The following is a 26,895-nucleotide window of genomic DNA, read 5'->3' on the forward strand; positions in this document are numbered from 1 at the left end:
TTTAATACAATACCGTGTTTGGGAGTGTCGGGGTGTCTGGACTTTTTGTCCAACCCATGTTATAAAAGTTCCTCCAGCTCTATAATCTGAAAAAAAGAAAAACCCCACTGAAAAAAGCATTATAAAACACTAAAATATTATTCTGTCATTCTGATGTTATTAAACTGGGAAAAGTGGAAAAGGAATTCATAAGAGGAGGTGAGAAGAAGCCATTATTAAAGATGTCATCAAGCATTTATCTGATTCAATAAAACCTCTTCAGCCACAATCAAACCGCACTCATAGTAGAATGATAGCCTAAAGACGTGTATGACAGCAGAAATGTGAGTTTGACAAAGCATTCATTGTCTTTTCCACTCTAACTCGCCTTCATAGATTATACCAAGCGTGTGTGTGTGTGTGTGCGCGCACATGTTTGTGCGACTGGTTAAGGCATTATATGGGTCAGTGGATTCCCCTGGGCGATAGGCCCCTTGTGACTCTGGAATGCTGCAGATATTGTCACATGGTCACCAGCATTACCGACGTGTCACCAGCATGACTGAACACTTCAGAGTTAAAAAGAATTAAAAAAAAAAAAAAAAAAAAAAAAGATCAGCATGATGGGATTTTGCTTGAGAAATGGCTGCATCTGTGTGTTTGTGTGCTTGAATGGCCTGTGATTTCAATAGTCCACTTAACATGCTCAAAGAAAAGCATTAAAATGAGATAATGCACCTGTAGGGCTCTTTGCATGGGACCACTGGGTGTGGAAACAAGTGGCAAGCCGACTTTCAGGGTTTGTTTTGAGAGGTATACTGGGGGTGCTTGAGTTGGAGCACCCACTGCTCGGAGGCGAGCTGACTTTGGTTTTGTTAACTGTTCTTGCTCTGCTGCTTTGTCGACCCTCTAAATCTAAACGTACGAGATGCTCTCAAAGTGTCAGCTTACATTAGATTTAATTACGCACGGAAACGGCATGACTTAATATAAACATTTTCCTGTTGGTTTTCACACTGATCACTTGAGGATGTGAAGAATGGCTTTATGTGCAGCAGTGGTGACGTCCATTTGATTTAGAGTCACACGCCAACCTCTAACACAATATTTGGTTGTGGGATCACGTACAGAGAAAACATGCAAACTCCACACAGAGAGGCCTTTTAGCCCGGGGAGAGCGAGCTAGTACACCACCGTGCAGAATTAACTTCTCAGTGTGACACAAATACAGCAGATCTCATGTAAGACAACATAAGACCTGTCAGTTTGTGTTTTTTTTTCTTCTTCTTACTCTTCCCAATGCCATTTTTACAACTGACCCTCTGTCACTTATGCCTTATTCATTTCTTCTTTCTTCCTCCAGCCGCTGCAGATCGACGATAACTTCTGTGGCCAGGACTTCAATCAGCCTCTAGGGGGCACCAGCACTATTGAGGGGACCCCTCTCTTCATCGATAAGGATGATGGCATGACCTCGGTGGCGGCGTACGACTACCGCGGCAACACTGTGGCCTTTGTTGGAACGCGCAATGGAAAACTCAAGAAGGTAGGTCTATTTGCATTGTTAGTCTTTCTTCCATTGGGGTTTACAGTCGTCACTGTACGAAAACTGCGTGGAAGATAAACTGGTGTTTAGGTTCTTATCTTTAAATGGACAACGAGGGAAACGAGTTCAGTGATCTATGATCCCCCCCCCTCTGTTGCATAGTCAGCAGCTGTTTGTCCTGGTCACCACCTTGTGACGTGTATCCTCATGGCTTCATCGTTGCCGATTTACAGGAGGCACTTTGCAGACCACTTTTTACACCAAAATGAAAAGCAGCCAACACCCTTTTCCCCCACGAGTGGCCATTTCCAATGGGACATTCAAGTGCCTCTTTAAAACCTGTTCCTTTAACAAGCAATTTCAGGCCAAGTCTGTTGCTGATCCCTCATTGATTGTCATGTTAGTCACGTCAAGACATAAAACGTTACTGCAGTGTCCCAATGCCACGAACGGTCTTGCTTCTAATTTTAAGAGGTTGCCTTCAATCAATCCGGCAGCTATGACTGGCGAATGGCTTTTCTGTGCAGGTCAGTTGTGCACGTCTGACAGTTCACATGCTTGGGTAGAGAAGCAGAAGGAGGGATGAAGGGGTGATTGATGGAGGGATGGAGTTTTTACTTTCAATTTTCAATTAATTTCCTGTTGTTTGCACATTTGTGGTTGTGCTACCTTCAAATGCAAATTCTGACCCAGCTTTTGCACCTCTGTAGCTCACCTCCATGTTACTTACATTTTGCTGAACTAGGTTTTATGTACAATATCCAATAATTACAATTCATTTGGTGTAATACGACGGTGGTAAGTCAGAGGTTTTACTATTGTGTGCGTGTGTTTGTCTGGGCATGTGCATCCAATCTATGGAGGACAGAGCTCTGGGGGTAAATGATAACTCATTAGAATTCACCCCATTTCCCTCCGCACTGCTCAAGACCTGTCATCCATTCAATATTATGAATGTATAATCAGCCTGCGTGTTTGTGTGCTTTTAATGCATGTTTGTGTATGCACGCTGTGCTTGTGTATTTGTCACTCACAAGATGCATAATAACAATGATGCGGGAGCCTGTGATGGCACGGATTTGTGCGTGCACGTCTGCATTTGTGTTTATGAGGGAACATGAGACGACAAACAATACAGTGTCGACAAAGATTCAGCGCTGTGCATTTGTCAAACTGACACCCATTCACTTAGCTTGGAACGGCTCCATTTATTTATTTAGCTGTTCTTATGTCTTTTCTGCTGCGCTGTAATGCACTGCGGTTCAGGTGTGTGTGTGTGTGTGTGTGTGTGTGTGTGTGCGTGCTTTGAACGTCACCTGGGAACGCAATGCTACAGCAGGTTGTTAAGATATTGTGTGCGTGCGTGTGCATGTGTGTGTTGAGCCAAAGAGCCTGCAGTTCTTTTGGCTGGTTTGTGTTTCAGATAGAAAAAACATAAATAAATAAATCAAGCCTTGAAAAGAATTCCGTCTCTTCAGAAGGAACAATATCTAAAACCTGACATTGGAAGATATTCACAGAGAAAAGAGACAGAGATGAAGAAAAATGAGCAAAGAGCAGCCAAATTAATAAGACGTGAAAGCAGATCTCAGGCCATTAAATTGTTTGCATCAATATCTTGTTCCTCGTCTTGTCGTGTTTTAAGTAAATGAGGAAGTCTTTCTGAGAGTATATATTTTTGGCTTTTGACAGCTCTATTGGGAGAGCAGCAGGCCATGATGAAATGACGTAACATGTTCCTGTTGTTGCACCACCCTCAGGAGAGCGGTACAGTTGACTGTTGTTTGTAATAGTCATGCCCAAGGGTTGGGGATCGAGTGAGGGGCAGGAACAATGGAGATATTGGTTGGGTGGATCTATATGCCTCGGGGAGAGGTGTTCAGTGTATTTCCAGTTACACTGTAAAGAAAAAAGAGAAGGAAGGATTGACCAAAGAAGAATCAACCCAAAATGACATGGTGGTTAAAAAAATAGTCCTACCTCATTTGGATCACATATATTTCTGCTTTAAATAACATATTTTTCTTGAAACATCTCTTCATTGAAGTGCTTTCATATACTGCTTTATCTACACGCAGTCTATTTTTAACCAACTCTAATGTTCAAGGTTGTCCGAAGCAATGAGATGGAGGCATAAACAACATGTTTAAAGCACTAATGAAGTCCCCCCCGTGCTCTGATAGTCACACTGATACTCACACAGTCGCATGCTCTCACAGGGGAAGCTTTTACTAATGAGTTGTGGTTTGATGGGACATCGGGTGGGGGGGGTACAGAAACAGGAAGAGAGATAGAAACATGAGGCAGATTGAAAGAGAGAGAGAGAAGCAACAGGAGGTGGAGGAGAGAACACATGATGAAGAGAGGTGATGGTCAGTGTTGTGATGAACTCATTCCGGCGGTCATCTGGATGCTGCTGTGGTCAAGGACGTGACAGGGACTGGGCATCAGCTGCACTGGATATTTAGAATTAAAGCCCTTCCTTTCTCTCGGACTCTTCGATTATCTCTGGCTGCTTGGTTTGACTTGTGATTGGCCACCATGCAGTGCACCTCCTGCTCTTCTCCTCCCGCTTTCTCGTGCGTGAAGAAACACGGTGACTAAGCAACCGGCCAACAGACGTTCATTCAGGTGAAACCATTGGCCGATTCGCTCATCCACTTCTGCACTTGCAGGCACTGTTGAGCAATGACAATGAGAGGGCATTTGCCATGACGCTCAGACACACTCGCACAGGCGCACGGTCCTCGGTGGTCCGAGGGGACGAGACAGAGAGGGGATCCCACTCGATAATCCGATATCTATTGTAAGTGCCCGCTTTTGAGACGACGTGCACATTTGCACACAGACGTGACTTTGGATTCCTCAGCTGCGCTCTCTGTCGGGGGGCCAATGTGAACCATCTGCTGTGTGTGTGTATGTGGCCCATGTGCCAGGTGGCAGGAGCCCTCCAGCACTCATGGTGTGTCCATTGTGGCCATGCCAGGCTCAGGTGGGTAGGTGTGGAGCCACACCCAAGTGCCCATTCATCAGTGCATCGATGAAGCTCCCGACAGCTTGTGACTGCAGTCGGAGTTACGGTATGAAATGACTTTGAACAGCTCGGGTAAGAATCGATGAGTGGGAACGTCTGGCCACAGTTTGTGTGTGAGATTTCACCTCGGGATGCACAGTTGGGGCAGACCAAAATATATATTTTATTGATTGTAGTTAGTATGGTTCACTTTTACAGCTCTTGTCCAAATGCCACATCAACTGTGTCGTGTTCCAATGAATACTGAGCATGACACGGGTCGTGCCATGTTTACCGGCTAGAAAAAGGAGACATCCTCTTTGTGTCGATTTAGCTGCTTTGGTGTTTCGTGTTCACACACATACACATCTTTTCGAACAATACTGGTTTATTAAAAAAAATCAACCCGGCCGACCTATAAGCTTTGTGATTTAGCACATCGGACAATTGATTGAGAGGAATGAAAGACTGAAGTATGAGTATTATCACTGCGGTGTTTGTCTTATTCATATCTGGATATTTCCATTGTTCCTACAGTAACTGCTGTAATGACATAGTATAGCAGGGGTTAATAACAAGTGACAGTTTGTCATTTGTATGTGTATATTTCTCTGTTAAATCGCCAATGTATTCCACCGGGGTTGCCTGTGTCACCATCAAGAGACCATGTCACGGCCTAATTGACTGATGATTGTTATTCCAGTGGTGCATAATGCTGCCCTGTCAAACTCCCCCGTGTGTGGTTTGCATTTAAATGCGAGTTTCCTACCTCCTCTTTGCAGACCTCCACCCAAAGAGCAACAAACAAACATGCTGTGGAAACACTACCGGGTTTGATCACTTTATGCGTTCAGGAAGGAGAAAACCTGTGTGACGTATGTGAACCAGTGCTCTCTATCTTCAGGAGTGTTTAACGTTTCAATTCAAATCTAAAAGTCACAGGCAGAGAATCTGGGTTCGGCACTTTATTCTTATGCGTTTGTGTGTGTCTCAGTGGTTTTGTGTCATCGTTTGGCTCAGTCTGCCGGGCCACGAGTTGTTTGGCCCGGGCATGAATACAGAGGAATGCTTTGTGCAAGTGCTCGGTGGCCCTCGGTCATTAGTTCACACAACTGCAAAGGGTCACACAAACACGCACCGAGCGGACGAAAAAGAGACGGGCGGGGGGAAAGACGGTGTTGAAAGAGATCAGAGAAGGCAATAGAAATACTGGCCAAGAACTGTAGATGAGATGGAACAAAATAAATGTATAACGCTGCATTTAAAACCAAATTTTTCCACTTAATTTAGTCCCGTCTCATAGCACCATCAGTCATACAATCTTATCACGTGGTTCCCAAATTAACAGCAAAATGTGTCATTTTCTGCAGCACTTCCTCCTGACAACGGAGCTTGATAATGGCGTTTTCCGATTATATATAGCTCAGTTAAACCATAATGTGAGCGTGACTGGCTGAGCAGCTACAGTGTATATTTTTCACTGGAAGAGCCTTCTTTCAGCGTGCAACCTCGCATGAAATCAACCCAGGCACAAGAGCCCTCTGCCAGGCGAGCTGTGCCTCTACCAGTGTTGTTCAAAGCTGTTTCACCACAGATGAACTCCCTGTGTAGCGGAATCGCAGTACATTGTTTTTCAGTCTTCAGACAGAATTTCAATATATTATTTTGTTTACATATACTAAAAACAAATAGATGATCAGCAAGTTTTGTGCCACATCACATGATGGAACATTTAGAATAACACACTGCTGCTATGTTTGTAAAGTTCATGTTTTTCTGTCAGTTAATGATGCCGTTTTAGATTTAATAAGATCAGTATTCAGTTTCTTCCTAAACATTTGCTCCAAAACACAGAGACATGCATTATTGCGTAATGTAAACATATTTTAATTAGCCTCCTCACTCTGTGATGCAGCATTTATACAGTATTATATCATACAACATTTTTGAGGTTCATGATCCATATTATGCCATGTTGACAGCTTGTTTTTGACATGAGATAGCAGAACAATCAAAATTTATTACACACTTTTTGTTAAACAAACAAATGAAAATTAGTCAAATGTATGTGCTGCGGTGTTGTGGCCATACAGTGAGAAGAAGCATCGTGTCTCTTGTGATCTGAAACTGGGTTGGCCGTTGATGCGGAATTTATCAAATGGGGATATGTCACAGACTTAAACCCTTTTAAAAATGTATCTGAACAGGTAGGTTTTCAGTGTGAAAAGTGGAAGTTGTTTGTTATGAATTGGCATTATGTAAAACATAGACCCTGCTCTTGGACTTCAGCACCTTATGGCTCCAACTCTGTGGGAACACAATGAGAATTGCATATGCAGCATCTCCTCCTCAATGTACTCATATCCACACATAAAAAGCCACAGTCAAGGCTTGGAGGATGTCCCTGTACAGTCTCTCAAGTAATTATACAGTCTAATCTATTTGTCATTTCAAACCCTCAGAGCTTCCATCTCTACTTTCCCTCAGCGTATTAGCAGCAGTCATGCAGGTTGCTGCATGTTATGGACTCTAACAATGTTGCTCCGAACTAAAATAGCCACTGCACAACCACAGGTATGAATTAGTAAAGGGAGTTATCCACTGCTTCTTCACTTCCTCTCTCTCCGTCTTTTTCTCTTGCTCATTTTCTGTGTTTCATCTGCTACTCACATATTCACTTTCTTTCTTTCTGTCTCTGTGATCCAAGTTTCTCGCCCTGATAATGGCTGCGCATTTGTATGTGTTGAGACTTACCGATTGCTGTTTTTCTCTAATCATTCTGTCTCATTAAAGTCAGAGAGAGGAGGGCGCATTCACACACATGTACACACACGCACGCACACACACACACACACACACACACACACACACACACACACACACACACACACACACACACACACACACACACACACACACACACACACACACACACACACACACATGCACACACACATGCACACATACACATATAGACACCCAAATCTACATGTCCTCCATGTGAAACCTTGGCATGTCTAAAAAAATGGGCACCGCCTTAAACAGACATTCATGCACCCACCTTCACTTCCTTGAAAATGGGATGTAGCACTTAGCTTGCAAGGGTAGACGGTAACGAGGGGTCTTCTTAAAAGATTTAATGCCAACCCGCATGCACGAATCTACCCACGCAGCCTCATTAAACTACTGTCTCCAGCTCTGCACCTTTATTCTACAAGAACCTCATCTTCTATAATGACCCATATTTCCCACCTTACTAACAAGCAGTGGTGACATTAAGGGGTTCTATAAGTCGATAGTCCTTCTTGCAAATTTTAACATATATCTCCTCATCCTGATGCCAACTATTACTGAGTAATTTAACTAGAGCGGTGCGAACTGTTCAAAGTAATCACTTCTAAAGAGCAGTGTAAGTTGCAGTAAGATTTTTTTGGTTCGCTAATATCACATACGCCAACTGTCCTTGATAATCTCTGTGCTAATGCACTTTAGCTTGGTCCAACAGTGTGTAACTGCATCGCACAGCACTCATTCACCACCTCGCTCTCCCCTCTCTTCCTAATTCACTGCTACCAGGGGTTAATGAGGCAAAGTAAAAGTAGATGAGAGTGGGAAAAAAAGCCGGGAGAAAGGGAGACAAAATGAAAAGAAAGAGCCAGGGAGATGAATAATAAATGTAGCATGCTAGAATCCATTTTTAAGGGAAGATTAGAGGAGTCTGGATGCAAGCTGGGATGCTCACATGATCCAAGTGAGGACGAGGCCAGTCTGTTTCTAGGTCATCTCCATTAGGCATCTCAGGATAGAACATCAAAGAATTCCTGCATCTCGTATCATATATTCTGTGTGTGCAAAGTTACCCCCTCTCACTTTTTCCAGAGATCATTTTCACGGAATGTTACTGTACCAGAGTGAGGAGAATGTACAGTTGGTGCATCTGCTCTGATGCTACCAGTGTCTCGGCACCATAGAATCATATAGACATCTAAATTAAAAAGTTGCAAAGTGGATTTTAGCAAATGGTCTTTGGAGTTGACGTGTCTGACTGTGTCGGTGCACCTTTACAGAGCAGCGCTGGGTGTGTGGAGAAGGGAGTCCAGTGTCCGGGCATCACTCGGTCTCTGCCAAGTGATACTGCCAAGAGCTCACCTGGTGCATGGAGCGATGCCAGGGCTCCGCTGGCTCACTCGTTTCTGACAAGACGCACACACACACATGCCAGAGGGGATGCCATCTCTCAAGCTAACAAGCTAAAATGAATGCTCTCAAGCAGGTATATACATACTTGGATGCCCACTGCTCTTGCCCGGTCTACAGGGTTTGTCCTTAGCTGCACAGTAAAGATAGATCACCTCTATAGGAGCATATATACACAATATCTCACATTCCAATTTCTCTGCTATTAAACTGAATAATGTAATATATGGTGTGGTTTTGCAGAAGCTGTCTTTGAATTGCTGCACTGCTCTCCACAAGCCCTTAATAACCATGTGTAGAAGCTGCATAACCTCTTAACCATTAAGTGGAAGGAATCACATGTTTACAGAAGGCTACTGTTACAAATAGATGTAGAATACATAGACATGGAGAGACGTGGTGCTACACTTTGGTGCTCGTCTTAAATCTCTGTAAAGGATGCGATGAGCTTCTTCATTTCCATTACACCAAACGATGAGTGTAAATATGTGAGTTGCTATCAAATTAGCTAATCTACTGTGAAGAAAGCAGTCTGCACTGCAGTACGTACATGCACTCTCCTATGGGACGCGACTGGAGCGGGCTTATCAGATTACACATTGCCAAGCTAATAGATTCTTAATAGATTGTTTTTGATTAGTTCCTCTGGTTTTGTAACGTTAAGATGATTAACGTTTGTGTGTGCAGGATGAAACAAACACTTGTGCTCACTTGCATGTGCCCGTATTTGCATGGAGTGTAAGTGTACTTTGTTTTGAACGTGTGTCATTTTCTCGTCATATGGCGGTCATATGCTTTGGGAGCATTTCAGGGACACAGTATCCACTCAGGGCTTTAATCCTCGTCTCTGTCTGGATAATGCACACAACAACACAGACACACACTTGTACGGTTATCTCGTGCTTAACCTTTACTTAAATGTAAACCTCGATCATCCGCTCACCCTATACTATTGAAAGGCTCTTTGTTGGTAACGACACCATGGAAACTCGCTAGAATATCTTTGATCTGATGATTTGAAACTCAAATTCAAGCTCACTGAGGTACACACATACACAAATACATACATAAACACACACACACACACACACACACACACACACACACACACACACACACACACACACACACACACACACACACACACACACACACACACCAAGATACTCTTGAGAGACGCACAAAAACAACACATGCAATAGCTCTGTGTGTTCATCCCTCTCGCACAGCAGGGTGTTTGTCGCCCGCTGTCTAACTAATTACCCCCCTGTCCTGTGCAACCCCCCCCTACCCGTGCCCCTGGAGGGAATAGCTTCAGCTTGGAGCCTCGTCACGATGTTAGCTGGCTGGCTGACTTGCCCCCAACCCGTCTTGTTTTTAGACCACTCACCTCCTGACCACTGTGGCTAATCCAGTTAGTGTTCGAGCTGGTGATAGCCGAGCGGAAAGCCAATTCCCCACGCTGGTCCCATGCCCTCTGGCTAAACTTTCAGCGCAACAGTTGGCTAAAGTGAACTTATTTCAGTTTCTTTGGGTCATTTGTTTTTAGTTCTTATGTGCAGGGCAGCAAGTCCCCTCTCATTATGTGGCTGAGATTTCATTTAACACAAATTAAGAGGAGCAACTGTTGTTCCCGCCGTGCTCGGGCTCTTGTTTTCAGCATTAGTGCAGCTAGCAAAGAAGCAGCTCTATTATAAGAGGAGCTGACCTTGTGCCTTTAACATTTCCATCAGCAAAGCCCTTAAAAATGAAAAATTGGGCATTTAAGAAGCGGCTCACTGGGCACAGAGTTTTATTCACTTTCCTTTAGAGCATTTATTTCTTTATCACTTCTTTTCCCCTCTGTACCCTCACATTCCTCTGTCTCCTCTCTCTGTCCACATTCTCGAAGCGCTAATCATCTCCTTGTGCTAAAATATTTATCTGTCCTTTATCCGATTTCAGATTTTCACACTGATTAGTGGCATCTTAGCTCCATCTTCACTTGTCGTCTCGTTCACTCGGCTGCTGTCTTTTTGATTCATTCACCCCATCAGTACTGTCTTTCCTGCTCCTTCCTTTTCCTCCGTGGAATTAGTCATTAGCTGACTGACTGAGCTGATTGCATCTATTCCCAAGGCTAGCATTTGTTTGTTCATCTTCTTTCTTTCGTTCCCTCCCTCCTCCGGTCCTCTCTTTCACCATCTCCATCTCTCCCCACCCACTCTCTCCCAATGGTCTTTCTTTTTTCTCCTCCCAACTCATTCTCACCTCATCTACCTTCTTCGCACATCCTGTCTCCTCCTTTTATTTTCCTTCCACACTGCATGGTGTCTACCTGTTTTTTTTTGTTTTTTTTCTTTTTCCTCGCTCAAATGGTTTTGGCCACATATGCAGGCTTGGATTTTAATGAATTAGCATACCAATGTACAGAGGCACTCCCAACTGTCTCCTTCATACCTTCTCTGTAACATTAATTGCATGGTAGCACTCTAAATTGGCTAACATCAATTAAGCCCTCACTATTTTATTTAATTGGTCATTTAGCTTGGCAACGGTTTCAATACTGTGTCTCCCTGGAAATGCGTTAGTTGGCCTCCAACAGCCCATGTGGCCATTTCGAAGACGTATTCCACCTCCCTCTGGGTTTTCACAATGGTCTGGCTGGCTACCGGCACTGCCAGGAGCCAAGATGGGGGGGCTGTGTGTGTGTGTGTGTGTGTGTGGTTTGTTTCTTGGGCGACTAACAAATGGCAGAGATATTCTCTTCTGTCTACCCTTCTTGTCTCCACCACCTCGCACTTTCCAACCATCCTCACACCCCTCGACTGCCCTGCTTCTCCATCCATGTGTTACTGGTGGATTAAGCTAATTAAAGCACTGCAAAGAGGGTCCCCAGAGACCTGCAGACACACACACCCACACACACACACCCACACACACACACACACACCCACACACACACACACACACACACACACACACACACACACACACACACACACACACACACACACACACACACACACACACACACACACACACACACACACACACACACACACACACGTATTAATATACACAAATACTCATTAATGAAGGGAAATACTCCCGAACCCACACAATATGAAAATCAAAAAAGACACATGAGAACAAGCAAACACACAGCCTACATCATGCATCACCCTCTGCTGGAGCTCCAGATGCAGATCATGTTACCGTGTGTTAAAACTGCGGACAACATACATTAAAGAGGTAACCATTATGTGTTTCTCCTCAATGCATCATGTAAATACTTTATCCACCAACCTCTTGCTTTTTAGTGCTGTAAACGAGCTAAAGATCCACTTCACAAGATTTCTATGGATTTATGTGAAGATTGAATTATTTCCCATCAGTAAAGAAGTGAGTTTAAAGATCATGTAACCCCACTCCATATGGACCGCTGGAACACCAGCCCATTCGCTCCGAGCCTCAGCCTAAGGACTCCCAGTTATGTGTTCTCATCCATAAGTGCCTTGTGCTGTTTCTTTATGGGTCAATGGCAGGGAACAAGTGGCCCAGAAATAATGCAAGACCTCTCACTTTAACCTTGGTGTGTGTGTGTGTGTGTGTGTGTGTGTGTGTGTGTGTGTGTGTGTGTGTGTGTGTGTGTGTGTGTGTGTGTGTGTGTGTGTGTGTGTGTGTGTGTGTGTGTGTGTGTGTGTGTGTGTGTGTGTGTGTGTGTGTGTGTGTGTGTGTATTTCATGGCATTCTGTGTGCGTTCTGAGATGGAACAATTGACAGTGAAGGCTCTTTCAGGACACGGTTGCCAGTCAACTTGGTAACTCATGTGCCTCCATTGTTTGTGACAAACAAGCCCATGCATGCATTTATGCATTGAAGCCTCATTATGAGTCATCAGTTGTTCTTAAGACAAACAAGAAAAGGGAGATAAAAGAAGTTGCGATGGACTGAAAGCAACATTCGATCCCACCAGGAATGGAGCCGGAGGAAAGACAGAAGAGGGGGAACACTGTGTCACTTGGTAGGAATTCCTTCCGGATGTTTCTGCTTTCAGGATATTGGCGGTGCCTCTGGAAAACTGCCTCCTTCCAGGGAAACCTATTGGATTACTGATAACCTTGGAATGGATATGGCCAGCACCGAGGGTGTGCAATAGAGGGAGGGGTAGAAAGCGACAGGGAGGGACACGTGCTTCTTCCATAGTTTGCTGTATAATTCCTCTTTCCTCCTCGTTTTTCTGTTGTTTCCCTTGCTTATTGTATTCTCTTTCAGTTAAGTGAAGAACATGCTGACATTATAAATGTGTGTAGGTTTGGCTTTTAATGGTCCCTTTAAATTTTATATGTCCCTCTGTGCCACGGTGCGTAGGTAAAGCTTCTGGATGCGCTGGTCCTCCTACAAGCGGCCCGCTTTTATTGTTGTACAGAAGATATCGGAGCATTTTGGGAACATAACAATAAACACGGTCACACACAAGCACACGGCCAATTATAAGGCTCCAATAACATAGGGGTCTTTACTCCAACTTGTCTCCAAATCCCCCAGTGATGGGGCCTTCTCCTCCGTTGCCATGGCAACAGTAGTCAGGGCAGCCACGGCTAGCGATAGTGAGGAAGAGGACGACGAGAAAGAGGGAGAGAGAGATAGTCACAAGGAGCACTGATGTTTGTGAAGCAGCCATGGGATTTGAACGCAGCCACAACATTGAAACTGGGTTGTTGCAACATTGCTGAATGCTGGGGTTGCACGTAGCAGCGGCGGCAGCGGCAGGAGCGCTGGGAATGCAGTTTCAACTGGGGTTGGAAATAACTGGGCTTGTAGGTCATGTTTACTCCAGTGTGCATCTGTGCGTTTAGGAAGAGCGAGGCTGGAAAGAAGCAGAGATCTCTGCAAGCAGAACGGAACTGCAGAGATGGCACGTGCACTCGTTAACTCCTCCTGCATGTTGAGCGCCATGCACATGTGCTCATCCATGCACAGCAGACCGCAGACATGCTTCACTCTGCAGTAGGTCGCTTTGATATACATCTGCTTGCAACTCCAAGTCAAGCTTTTTGTAAGTTAATAAATTGTACCGACTGGGATTCTCCTTTGACAAAGGAAAATACACATTTTTCCCAGTTTCTGTCATTTGTGTAGGAGGTACGTGTTCATATATCTCCTGATATCCTAAGTAATTGTCAAAAATCATTGGGGGAGTCTTCCTTCCTTTTTTGTACCTGTAAAACTGTGTCAAACATCTGCATGCAACACATATTCGTATGCAGCTTTGACACCTCTTCCCACGGGCTTCAGACAGTACCATTGGCTAATAAACCTGTTAATCAAATTTCACTCTAAACATTACTGTGACATCTGTCTTTAACATAAATTGCAAAGCTTGCTTTCTCCTTGTTCGACTGTGGGTCAATAGTGTAGTATTTGTATCGAGCTATCCAGTCGAACAGCCATTGCCACTCTCAGAAAGATTTGAAGGAACTTGGAAATGTTGTTGCGTGAGGCATCCGCCTCCACATACACGGTACAGAATAGTGCAACAGAGACTGGATGCACAGCAAACAGGCAGTTAGTGTCAGTGCTCCGATGGAAAATCCATAGTTTCATTACAGGCCCAGTGGTATGAATGTGGCCGGGAGGTGACCAAAGCTCTATCACGGGCCCTACGGGAGCCAAAATGGCTGCATTTAGTAATGCAACGGAGTGAAGAGGAGGCAAGAGGGTCAAGGCTGCCGCTGGGAATAAAGTGTATTAGAGAGACAGAGGGAGGAAGCCAGATAAAGTTTATGTGTAGCAACCGGCACAGCAGCTATTGTAACCCAGCTCACCTTCCGAGGTTTCTGTCACGCTGTGTGTGTATGTGTGTGTCAAGGAGCCTTAAATGATATTGTGACATCAGTGCAGTGGCATTATATTGAGTTTAGTACATTGTTGTGAGTTTAACAGATAGTCCTCTTGATAGTTAGGGTTACTATTTGATTACTAATTGCTTTTCAAAACTAACAGATAAGGGAATACTGCTATTTCAGTTGTCCACAGTCACATTGTAGTAACATAAATCAAATAGTTGGCTCACAGGCATCTGAACACTATCTGCATGCTTAACATGAATCACAAAATTACTTTTTTTTCCTGCGCTCATACATATTGGCATCACTGAAAATCAAAGAACGCGTTAAAAGCTCAAAGCTTAACTTAGAGTTATTGAAAAGGGTCTGAAGTGAGTTAGACTGGGAGAAGGGAGCACTCCCAGCTGCCGTTTGCCCTTTAGGCGATTAGACTTAAGAGACAGGCTTTAAGGGACATTAGCTTTCGATTGGACTTTCTGATAAAGAGGTGGCATTGTAATTGCGAGTGACCTCCAGGATTTTAGTGGACGGAGCAGGTGAACTGTACTGTCTGCAATAATATGGAGGTATTTGAAGGTGTGGTTTAGTTGCTGAAAGTTTCTTCTTCCTGCCTTTATTAGAGATTGTTGCACTGAGTGCTTGATCACCTTCTTGTCATTCACCTCTCTGTCAAAAGCATCCTCGTCTCCTGGGACTCTGATGATCACACATCGATATTTTTGTCACACTGTCACTTCATCTTGCAGCTAGCCAGGTGATACGATGTCAAACCGTAGAAACGAAACTCCTCTGAGGATAAAGGAAATGAGGGATAACCGAGTAGAACTGGGGAGGAGAAAAAAGTAACACACGCACACACACACACACACACACACACACACACACACACACACACACCCTTAATCAGACTGATTGCTTGCGACTCTGACTCCTCTCATTGCATCATCTCTCTAATGCATAGGTCCTGCATCACCCTCTCCAGTGTGTGTGTGTGTCGTGTGCAGTCACGTTAGGGATGCAGGGTCATTGTAAGATGAGTAAAAGCCATCGAGGGGCACGTCCTTATGTTATAAAGCCACAGATGTGCAGCAAAATATGTGAATGCGTCTTTATGGCCATGTCTGTTTGGCCAGGGAGCGTTGATGGATATAATCAGAGTCCATATCATACTTCAATATCCTACTGTCATACTTAACCTGTACACCTCAGTAGAAAAGGAAGAAGTGACGTATAAAATCTCTCACACACACACGCACACACACGCACACACACACACACACACACACACACACACACACACACACACACACACACACACACACACACACACACACACACACACACACACACACACACACACACACACACACACACACACACACACACACACACACACACAGATAGGCTTTTTCCTCACTCCCATCGTCTTGCCTCCGAGAGAGCGATGGAGCCAGAAGCAATGCAAATTGGGTAAAATGTTCCGGAAAGTGGCTTTTCCCACTGGGACTTCTCAACTACAGTTCTGAGTTAGCACTCCGCGCGTGTGTTTGCTTGTGCGAGCGTGTGTCACAGTTCTTGCTTCTGCGATTGTGGGTATGTGTGAATGCAGATTGTTCTGAATGTGCCCGCGTGCATGTATGCGTGCATGCTCCGATGTGTTCATCCCTGTTTCTCCCGGGCTGCACGGCAGTTGTGATGTTTATAGCGGGTACACGGGGGGGACGGAAAGCGTGTGTAGAAAGCGAAGCGACAGTGGAAATTGAGGGCACGTCTCTGTCAAACCTCACCAATTAGCTGCTGGAAAGGCTTGGCCGCTGTTAATTTGACCATCAGTACAGCGTGATGGGGGGGAAATCAGTCGGAAAAGAGGGAAGCGAAAAAGGGAAGAATTGAGGGAGACTGAGCAAGAGAGTAAAATATTGGTCAGTTTGCAGAAAACAGTATAATCTGATATTTGTCTCAGAGACTTTGTTTATATTTGGAAAGCATACGAGTTTGTGCAAGGGGGTTGATTTTTTTTAGTGTCAGAGTTGGCCTTGAGTTTCTGATAATGATGCAGCAACATTGATTCATAAAGCTTCCAAGCAAAGAGCTATTGTTAGAGGCAGGAGTACCACTAAATGGAGGGGAAAAAAAGAAGACACAAAATGCCCCAAAATATGTATTCTTTTGAAAAGTGAATATGTGGCGTCAAACATAAATAATAGTATTTCGTATGTATGAAACTAAACAGATTTTCACTATTTATCCATTCGCACTTCAAAAGGGACCAAAAAGAAGAATGATTGATCCAAAAGAAATCCACAGACTAAAACGGTATTTGTCAGAACTATATTGAAATAATAAAAAGAATAGAACATGAATTAGACAAATAGGACAGAATACAAATTTGATAACCTTCTGATTGGGAGACGTTGGATCTAAAAACTGAGCCATGCCACCCTGATTAAAATATTTACTCGAAATGTACAAAGTGTACAGAAAAAGAAAACCAAAAAAACATTTTCTCAAAAGCTTTTTCCTTGAAATACAAAAAAAAAAAATGTTTTCCCCTCTTCCGGTCTCATTCACAGATAACTGTATTAAAATGTGGGTTTTGCTTTTCATTCAATTTTAAAATCAATTATTCAAACCTAATTCTCTAATCCTGATACTTCCAAACCGTTTTTCCTGCCACACCTTTGAATGTTACTGATATTAAAAGTTGAGAGGACAGAAGCAGTTTTGAGTGATCGCCTGATTAAGGTGGTTCTGTAGCCCCAACTACAAAACCATAATCTCAGAATCCTGAAGTCACTGATCCATAATAATAATAATAATAATAATAATAATAATAATCTATATAATTGATTTATACAGACATGATGAAAATGTATTTTCTCCATAATTTCTTCCACAGGTGCTTAAATTCAATGACTTTGATTGAAACATTTTTAATCTTTGCTCAAATCAAAGAGTTCATATGTGGATGTTTGTCACTTTAACAATTTAACTCGCTGGATTTCAGAGGCTGAATGGCCAAAAAGTCTTTAATATGCTGCCAAGTCTCTCGCCCCACATGCCCCTCTGTCAGTGTGAATCAAGTTTACCTCCAGATGAACTCTGGGTGTTGGTATGTTTCTCTGGCATCAGCTGTCACTCCCACCATGCCTGTTTGCAGAGGTTGTATTATGCTACCCTGAATTTATTGCCCACTCTTGTGTGTATGTGTGTGTGTGTGTGTGTGCTGGGAGGATAGTGAAGCATGGCCCTTCCACCAATGGGCCATGGAGTACCTACAGGTTAGACCATCTGCCTCTCATATGTGTCGGTTTCGATTTAGGGGCATGTGGGTTGTTTTTGTAACATTGTTTATTCAAAGTGTGTGACCTGGCCAAGAATAACTTCATCCAAAGACACACACACACACACACACACACACACACACACACACACACACACACACACACACACACACACACACACACACACACACACACACACACACACACACACACACACACACACACACACACACACACACACACACACACACATACACACTGTCTCTGACTCAACAGTCTTGGCTTGAAAAACTCAAGAGGATGCAGGAGAGGAAGACAATGGAGCTGTGATTCTTCGTTTTACTGGAAATTACGTACGGAGAAGGAAGAGCAGACGAGTCCAGAAGTTTGAGTCAGGGAAGAGAGTACGTCAGACCTGAAAATAGTTTGGTTACTGTGAGAGGAAGTGATGCAGTAAAAGCAGCAACAACGACAACAACAACAACCTTGCATCTCCAGCAGTCCAACAGTTATGGAGCAAACAATCATAGGGTGACTTGAAGCTGTCGCAGCCTGTTGGACAACATGGAGTGTTATATTGGTACCAGCGATGCTTCGTTTTGAATGTTCTCATCAGGCACTTCACCTCCACTCAGCACCATTATACATATTTACATTGAACTCCTCCCTCCTGTCTTTTCATCTCCCTTTTGTTGTTTTCCCAGGAGAAAACGACCAAAGTGTGTTTTTGAATGCAGAGAGCGTGCCGCACCATCTGTAACTCGCTCATTTCTGGAAATAAGAGTATAAGTCTAATTGAGCTTTTTAATTGTCCTCTAATTCCTGCTGAGCGCCCATGCTGCTGCTTAATGGTGTGTGTGTGTGTATGTGTGTGCGCCTGTGTGTCTGTGCTTCCGTCCAGGTCTGTTGGGATGTGAACGGCTCTGCGACGGAGTGGACTGAGTGAGAGTGAGAAAACATGCATTGCTTCTTTTGTGTATAATGACCCAATGGAAGCGTGTGGCCGTTGTTAGAGTGCACGTGTGTTGTGACATCATTCAGGAAACGGGAGAAGAAGATTGAGCAAGATACGTCCACGCTGAATTTGTGCTCACACCAGTGCACGTGTGAACAGCTGATTGGTTACTATTGCAGCGCTTCACTTCCAGCTTAATCCACTTTTGTTATGAGCTAATCTAATCATGAGAATTCCACATTGTGAGACATGAACATGAACTGTGAGAGCGAGCGGGTGTTTTATGTCTCCTGCTTCAAGTCAAGTCAGCACAGCTGGAATGGAGTCATCAATATGTGTGTGTATGTGTGGCCGCACAATTAACGGCACCTCCAATCAGGCCTCATCTCCTTGATTGCTTGTGTAATTGTCTCTGTGTGTGTGTGTGTGTGTGTGTGTGTGTGTGTGTGTGTGTGTGTGTGTGTGTGTGTGTGTGTGTGTGTGTGTGTGTGTGTGTGTGTGTGTGTGTGTGTGTGTGTGTGTGTGTGTGTGTGCGCATGTAAGTGTTGTGAGAGAAAGTAATCCAGGATGAAGGATTTCCTCTGTTTTCTGTATTGACGGCTTCCTCTTCTCATACACACTTCCCGTCTCCGTGTGTGGCACAGTGGAAGGGAGAAGGGAGGAAGTAAAAGGGCAAGATAAGCCAACAGATGTTTGGGTGTATGTGTGCGCGTGTGTCTGTGCGCGTGTGTCTGTGCGCGTGTGTGTGCAAGACACACAATAAAGAGCACTTCTATAAAAAGCCGTCTTGTGACAGTCCAGTGCGCTCAGCTGACTGTCTGGAAAATTAGCCTTTTCTCTTCTTTTTCCCCTCCTCTCGCTTATTTTTGGTCCCGGGAAAACCTTCCCATCGACTCATTATGTTTTCCGTGCGTAAATTCAGGAAGTGACATGCTTGAAGACCGTTTTTGCAGTCTTTTTTGTGCCGCGGTGTCCTGCAGAAGTAAGCAGTGGGAGGTGGTTTAGAGAGCTGGCTGAGGAGCACATGAAGCAGTGATTTATTGCTCGCTGGAATGCGTCCCAGGCTACTCTGTCAGGGAACAAACAGGCACTGGAGATGTTTTTTTTTAATTTTTTTTTTTTATTCAGTATCCAGATGCCCATGTCATGTCCTCCGATTGCCATTTATAAGTAATTGTGTGCTCAGCGTGTTCGGTGTACACTCTGTACAGGTGAAGATGGTGATTTAATATTCATTCACGCCGTGTCGCACATTTTTTTCACTTTATTATGTACACTACTAATAGTATAACACCTCTGGCCTACATTTTGACTTTACAGTTTGCTGTGGTGTTGAGTCACGGTTCATTACCCTGTTGAATGTTTTCTAATATTTTGGCCACTCTAGAAACGTACATGAGAAGGGCTAAATATTAGGAACACCTCCTTTAGTTAAAGTCCAATTCAGTATGAATATACGTTTATGTTGGACACTCCTTCCTGTCTCTTCCCGGCAAAACTCGGATTGTATTCTGGTGCTATTCCTGATAAGAAGCGACTAATAGCCACTGTATTCAAATTCCTCTCTTCTCAGCTCCTGCTGTTGTTTTTGTACTTCTGACTCTTTGATTCTCTCTCTCTCTCTCTCTCTGCTTCACCATACGTCCATCATGCCTTCTCAGACTGATGAGAGTTGACCCAGCTGGTTGCCACTTCAGCTGAGCTCCGTTCTCTCTGTTTGCCTTTCTGTCCCTCTCTCCATCAAACAGACAAACCACACACACAAATGATCTGTTAGTGAGAGGCCACCGGCAGCCTTTGGTCTCCAAAGATCTCAAACTCATCACTCAGCCTTTTTGGAGCTTTCTCCTCATTTTGCCTTTCGTCGTTCCTGCTTTTCTTCCCCTTACTTAACATTTGTTTCTGAGTCTCGTCTCACCGCTGCCTCGCCTTTCTGCGTTTGTACTTTGACCCCGTGAGACTGTTGGAAGTTCAGCTCTTTCAACACATTACAACATCATAGTTTGGTTGTGGTTTCTGGTACTGTAAATCACATAAACAGTCTCTCCATATGGGAAACAAACTATTTGAAGCAAAAGACAAAAGTACAAAGCTCTCAAAGGATAACGTCCGGCTTTTCTCTGTAATGTTTTCAGACGTTGTCAAATTTGTTAGTACTCATTGTACACTCAGCCTTGGATGAAATCAGGCGCCCACAGAAACATAAAGCAAAGCATTTCCAGCTTCTAATTGTCATCATTTGGCAGGGATGTGGTTGAATGTGGGTGGCCTGATTCATCTGGATTGCTTTGGGTGTCGACCGAAGCCATCCCTGACGCCTCCAGAGAGACTGCAGCGGTTGGTCAAGCACCATTTTTGTTACCATGGCTACAGGCCAAACCAGAGGCGTGGCATCTGTCTCCCACCTGGTCGCACCAGCTGCTCGGCCTCTACTGCTATGGCATGTCTGGTGTGCTTGTGTATATGCACAAGGTTGCCTATGTCTGTTTGCAAGCCGGCGCTTGTGGAGGCAGAGAGTGAGTTGTATTTGTGCATACTGGTCACTTTCTCAGCTGCAGTCGACTCCTATTTTGCGCCCTCCACAACCCAGTGGTTACATAAGGTAGTGTAAAGGGGCCGAAGTCGAGCAGTGGAGGTATTAATAGAAGTTATTTGAGTGTAGCTCACCAAGTTTGCTGCCCACATATAGAAGCATACAATGAGTCCAGTCAGTGAGGCCCAGAGGCAGCAGAGCTGGAGAAGCTTCCGGGTTCAGTGTGTCTGCCTTTGCTCTTTATCAGCGAGATTGTGATATATAAATTATTTTCTTTTTTTTACCTTACAGTTCATCTCATTGGCAGGGAGGCAGTATCCACTCTCTGGTTTTTATATTTTCCTCTCCAAGACGCAATGCGGATTCATACACCAGTTATCAAACTCCTCAGTGGTGTTTCTTCCTGCTCTTTAAGAGGAAGAAATACCCAGTGTACTGGTATTTTTGAATGATCTCACAGTGTGGCTGCTATTATCAAACTGTATTTGTAAATAGGTTGTTGCTATATTGTTGAAAGTTTCTCTCCCATTCTTGCTTTCTAATTAGGAACAATGAAAATCCTTTTCTATATCTTCAAATTTGGTGACGAGTTAAGTTGGCCTTTTCATAGTGACTTCACGATAGTAATCGCATATTAATTGAGCCTGTGGGAAAAATGAATGGAAACTATGATTTTCTGTAGCTTCAAAACTGAGAACATCAAATAGCTCGATCTGCTCATGTTGTATTCACTACTACTGAATACAGTATGTCCATATATGTAATTTTCTGCACCAGTCAGCTTGGAATGTACCATTTACAGTCTCAAGACATGCATTGTCCATCATCGAGTTACACAGGTGTCTTTGTGAAAAGGTTGTTGGAGTAAGATGGCGGAATGAGATCTTAGTAAAGGATCCCGAAATAGCCATTTTGGGGTTACATTGATCAGACGTCACAGTATACCCACTGATGGTGGATAACGTCTGACCATTTTACATTGATGTGTTAAGAGGCAATGAAACAGGGAACCGTAAGGATTTGAGCAGGTCACGCTGTGATAATCGGGACATAACTTCTACAGAACTGTAGCTCTTGTGTGGTGTTCCTGGTTTATCCATCAACGGCGGTCAGAGGAAGGAGAAGTGATGGTTTGTTGACGAGGTCAAAGATCAGTCATGTACTTGGTGTCATAGTGCAGCTTCCTTAAAATATCAGAGGTATTAATAGAGCTAGGGACACCAGGAGCTGCCAGATCTGACAGACACACTACAATCAAGAATTAGTGGAGAGACTGAAGCGGTATCGCCAAGCATACGGAGACTGTGGATCCAGGGTGTCAGCAGATTGCACATTGCAGTGTCAGGATGGGCAGATGGGAAAGGGTGCCATCAATTAAGGAGCAGAGTGACTTGTGCAGTATGGTGACTGTGTACTGGAAAGAAAACCCCACACCCGTCTGTCTTCACTGGTTCGTTGTCGGCCTTATTTACAGACCGTCGGAAAGAGACAGGTGTGTGAATGGGCACAGCAAACCACATTCCTCACATTCCTCCAACCAGCATGTTTGAATTGTTGAAGCACACTGATTACCTTTGTGTTGGCAGCTATCTGTAGTGGTGTGCTTTTTTATAAAGGAGACGGGAGGACTGAGACATTCAGTGAGACAGGAGGAAGTTAAGACATTCCGAGAAAATGGGACTGATACACTCCCCTACACACCAGAACGTACCAGACACACCTGGTACCTGACAATACGTCGACAATCTGAAAATATTCTGCTTGCTGTTCAATTAATTCTAGTTTTGCCATTTTATTCAACTGTTAAATCGAGCTTTGTTTTGCTTTCCATTTGTGCTCAAAATATCCTGCAACACAAGATGCTGGGTTCGCTCATCCATGTCTTTAAAAACAAGCCAAGAAAAGGGAAGCTTGGGATATTGAGCAATGATAACATTTCACAAGGCTGGGGTGGAACAAACAAGTTTCAAATGTATCTCATTTGTATTTCCATGGGTGTTAAATCGTGAGTAATATAAGGGATTAAACGGCACTTTGTTTTAGTGTGTGCCCCTGCACACATGGCGAGCACATCTGCTAAATGTCACCACGTACTTTGTATTTGTGGCCCCTCCTCCTGTCGCACACAGGCCAGAATGGTGTTTAAATCAGGTCAAGTCGGAGCCGCGTGTGGCTCGTCTTTGTCCTCCCTTTGGATGATTTGACTGCCCAGTCTCTCTTTCTCTCATCCATTGTGTTTCTTTCACTTTGTAGTGGACTTCCCTCTGTCTGCCTGTCTCTCATGTCCTCAGATGGAGAGAAGCTTTCCTCTCTCCCTGTCCGGTCCAGTGTTTTGGCCTCTAAATCAGTCATGCTCACGGTATGTGACGAGCAGCAGCCAAGACCGTCCCTGTGGACCACTACAGCACACAAGCATGGCAGAATGAACCGAGGGGGTGAGGGAATGGACTCTGAGATGAAATGCGATATAAAAATGTAAAGAGAAGGCACATGTTGAATGGGTAACCGAGAGATGAAGCAGCAGAAGAAGTGCTGAAAGAGTGGAGGGGAGACTCTTGTGGTCCTGTCGGTGGCAGTCTTCCCGGCTCTTTTTTGTCAACTCCTTGAATTTCAGAGGTGGATTCCCAGCAGCAGGCCTGAGCGCGAGCCAGGGACTTTACTCTGGCCTCTCCCCAAAGCAAGAGTTAGCAGTCTGGACAGAATGAAGTGGGTGGCTCCACCTGTGATCCCAGAGATGAGGAGAGGAAAGCGGTTTCTATTTTCTTTCACCACACTGCTCGGTCAGGCTTTTAGTTTGAGACAGAAACTAATGCCGTCTTTGTGGGGAATTTCACAGGAAGGGGAAGAAGCAGCACTGCATCACCGTTTATGTGTGTATTCCGAAACCCAGGCATTTCTTTGAAATAAATAATGTGTTGACTCTTTAATCAACACAATCTGCGAATCAATCTGATACTGTGGAAATGCGTGACTGGAGAAAAAAATAATACAATCTAAAGTTTGCCAAGTTGCTTCTTGAGCATATTTTAATTCCTTTTTTTTTTATTTATTTTTTTACAGTTAACCAGATTTGGTGGATAAATGACTTTAACCTTATCCATCAGTGCAGATTTCTCTACTTCTCACCAGAAGGCATTACATTTAGCCACATGCCAAGAAAAACAGAGTTCTGCCTCACGGACAAACACAAATACAGTCCAGCCATGTTAAGCTAACAACTCCAGCCCCGGTAGACCCTCCGATGACATACCACATCGCTATTTAAATCAGAAGCAAGACAGAGATTTTGGTGCTTTTGACTTGTACCCAAAGTTCAATTATTCCCAGTGCTTCCCTCATGACCCCATCCCTTGCAGTGGGAGATGAAGCACACAGACACAAATAAACGGAGCCTTAGCCCTCCCTGTGTTTCTCACTTCTCTGATTGTTTTGAGGTTGCTGTGGGGACGTCTCCTCAGTTCCTCTTTTGACACACAGGGCATGTTGGTCTATGCAAAGATACTTTCACATGAAAAGCAGTAGTCAACACACACACACACACACACACACACACACACACACACACACACACACACACACACACACACACACACACACACACGGAAAGGTGGTATCGAAGGGCAGGATTAGGGCAGTCATGTCAGGAATGGGCCTCTTCCCCTCCTTCACTGAAAAGCAGCCCACGTGCAGCTATTTCTCAACGCTCTCTGAGAGATTGCACTTTTGAACCCCTACAGATGAAGTGAAACAGGCTTTAGTGTTAAATTATGATTGTGACTTCTATCACAACATGATGGCACATGCTCTCCCTGCTCATCCTGTAAATTTCATTATAATCAAGTGCTGAAATCATTTGCCTATTATGAAATGTATCATTTAAAAAGCCTGATTACATCAGCATTTTAAAGGGCGACATTATGCAAAATCGTTTAATTTTTAAAGATGATTTCGGCACCTGTTGATTCACCCACAGGGAATGTTCAACTTTGAACTTTGACATACTAATGTGCTTCTAACAAGGAAGCAGGCTTTCTTGATGGAGCTGACCTTTCATGTAACAGAGAACCCGACAGTGAAAGTTAACATAGATTAACATGGAAAGATTTGCCATCTTTCGTGTCTTAAATGTGAAGTGCTGCTGTTTGATTTATATTTTTCTGAGGTCTTATGAGTTTGCCAGCGTAAAGTGTAAAAAAAAAAAAAAGAAGAAAAGAAATCAGTTTAAACTCAGTTAAAGTTTGAATTCTGTACTGTATTTTATAGACTAAGCAAGAAAACGAAATAGACAGGGGTGGTGGAAATGATGGTGTGTGTTTGTCTGTGTGTGTCTAGGGTGGATTTGTCCATCGTACGAGAACACTTTCTGGACAGTGTGTACCAGCCTGCCACTCACTGATTAGGTGCACATTCACAGGGTCCGCCACTGCTGTAAATCATTCAAACGCACTCTGTAAAAGCTCATTTTAAACACCATCTGCATTCCTCTTTCTTTACAGTGGCCAGACGTATGTAGTATATGTGTGTGTCAGTGTTTGTGTGTAAGAATTCCTCTCATTTAAGCCACTGAGCATCAAATTGTTACTAGACTTTACTCCTTATTTAAAATGTCTTCTGTCGCCAGCTGACAGTGTTGTGGTCTCATTGGTTTCTGCCATTTTGAGCCCTGTGCCGGTTTCGGCTTTGTTTACGTCAGCTTCTCCGCTCTGTTCTTACTCACTTGCCTGGCATTTGTGGTGTGGGCTGCGTTAAAGCATAACTTTTTTTCTTACTTTCACTTAGAAAGAGGAACAAGGGAAGGTGTCTTTTCCTTGTCACTGTAGTTTCATTGTGACAATCGAAGTGAAGGGACTCCTACTCCCAGAAGGACTTTCTGGAGGTGGAGGGACGACGTGAAAGGGGAAATAAAAGTGGCTGACTCGAGGCAGGCATTTGTGGCCGGGAGATGGTTTGGCACGCATCTTACTGAGGTGTGGTTTTGGCCTGGCTCCCATTAGCTTCTTGTGTTACATCCATTACAAACATCTGCACACACACGCACAGCAAATGCACACACGTGCACATGATGCCACAGTCAAAACAGACCCACGGTATAACCGCCAGAAGAATTCCTCTCTCATAATTCTGGTTCCTCCCAAGAAAGATGGAAATCACTCATCTCCCACTCCCCCCACCCTCTCTCTCTCTCTCTCTCTCTCTCTCTCTCTCTCTCTCTCTCTCTCTCTCTCTCTCTCTCTCCTCTCTCTCTTTCCCTAAAAGATGTTATTAGAGGCACCAGTGGCCATGTAATCACTTTGACTCTCCCACAGGAACACACACGAGCACAGACGAACACATGCACACACACCTACCTGGGTAATTACGGCTCAAGATGAAGTCCCATTCGCTGTAATCCCACTGAATGGCTGATCTCGTCAGTAAATGGTGGGTCAAGAAGTGCTAAAAATAGGACCCCACGTGCACATTGTGTCCTCCATTCCGTCAGGTTATTAATTGATGTCTTGTTATTGTGACGGATGCTGATGAAGTCCCCACACACTCAATTGATGACTTGCATGTA

The 26,895-nt window shown here is 44.0% G+C and overlaps 1 protein-coding gene across 1 annotated transcript in view; it reads left to right on the plus strand.

Moving 5' to 3' along the window:
• Positions 1–26,895, plus strand: part of plxna1b (plexin A1b) — a gene marked incomplete at its 5' end in the record, with an annotated part of 162,974 nt that overhangs the window by 16,472 nt on the left and 119,607 nt on the right. Inside the window, one exon of the mRNA XM_080495587.1 lies at positions 1,343–1,525. Coding sequence (XP_080351713.1) covers positions 1,343–1,525 — 183 coding nt within the window. The remainder of the gene's footprint in view (positions 1–1,342; positions 1,526–26,895) is intronic.

The sequence above is a fragment of the Blennius ocellaris genome (genome assembly GCF_963422515.1).
Source record: "Blennius ocellaris genome assembly, chromosome: 4".
Lineage (NCBI taxonomy): Eukaryota > Metazoa > Chordata > Actinopteri > Blenniiformes > Blenniidae > Blennius > Blennius ocellaris.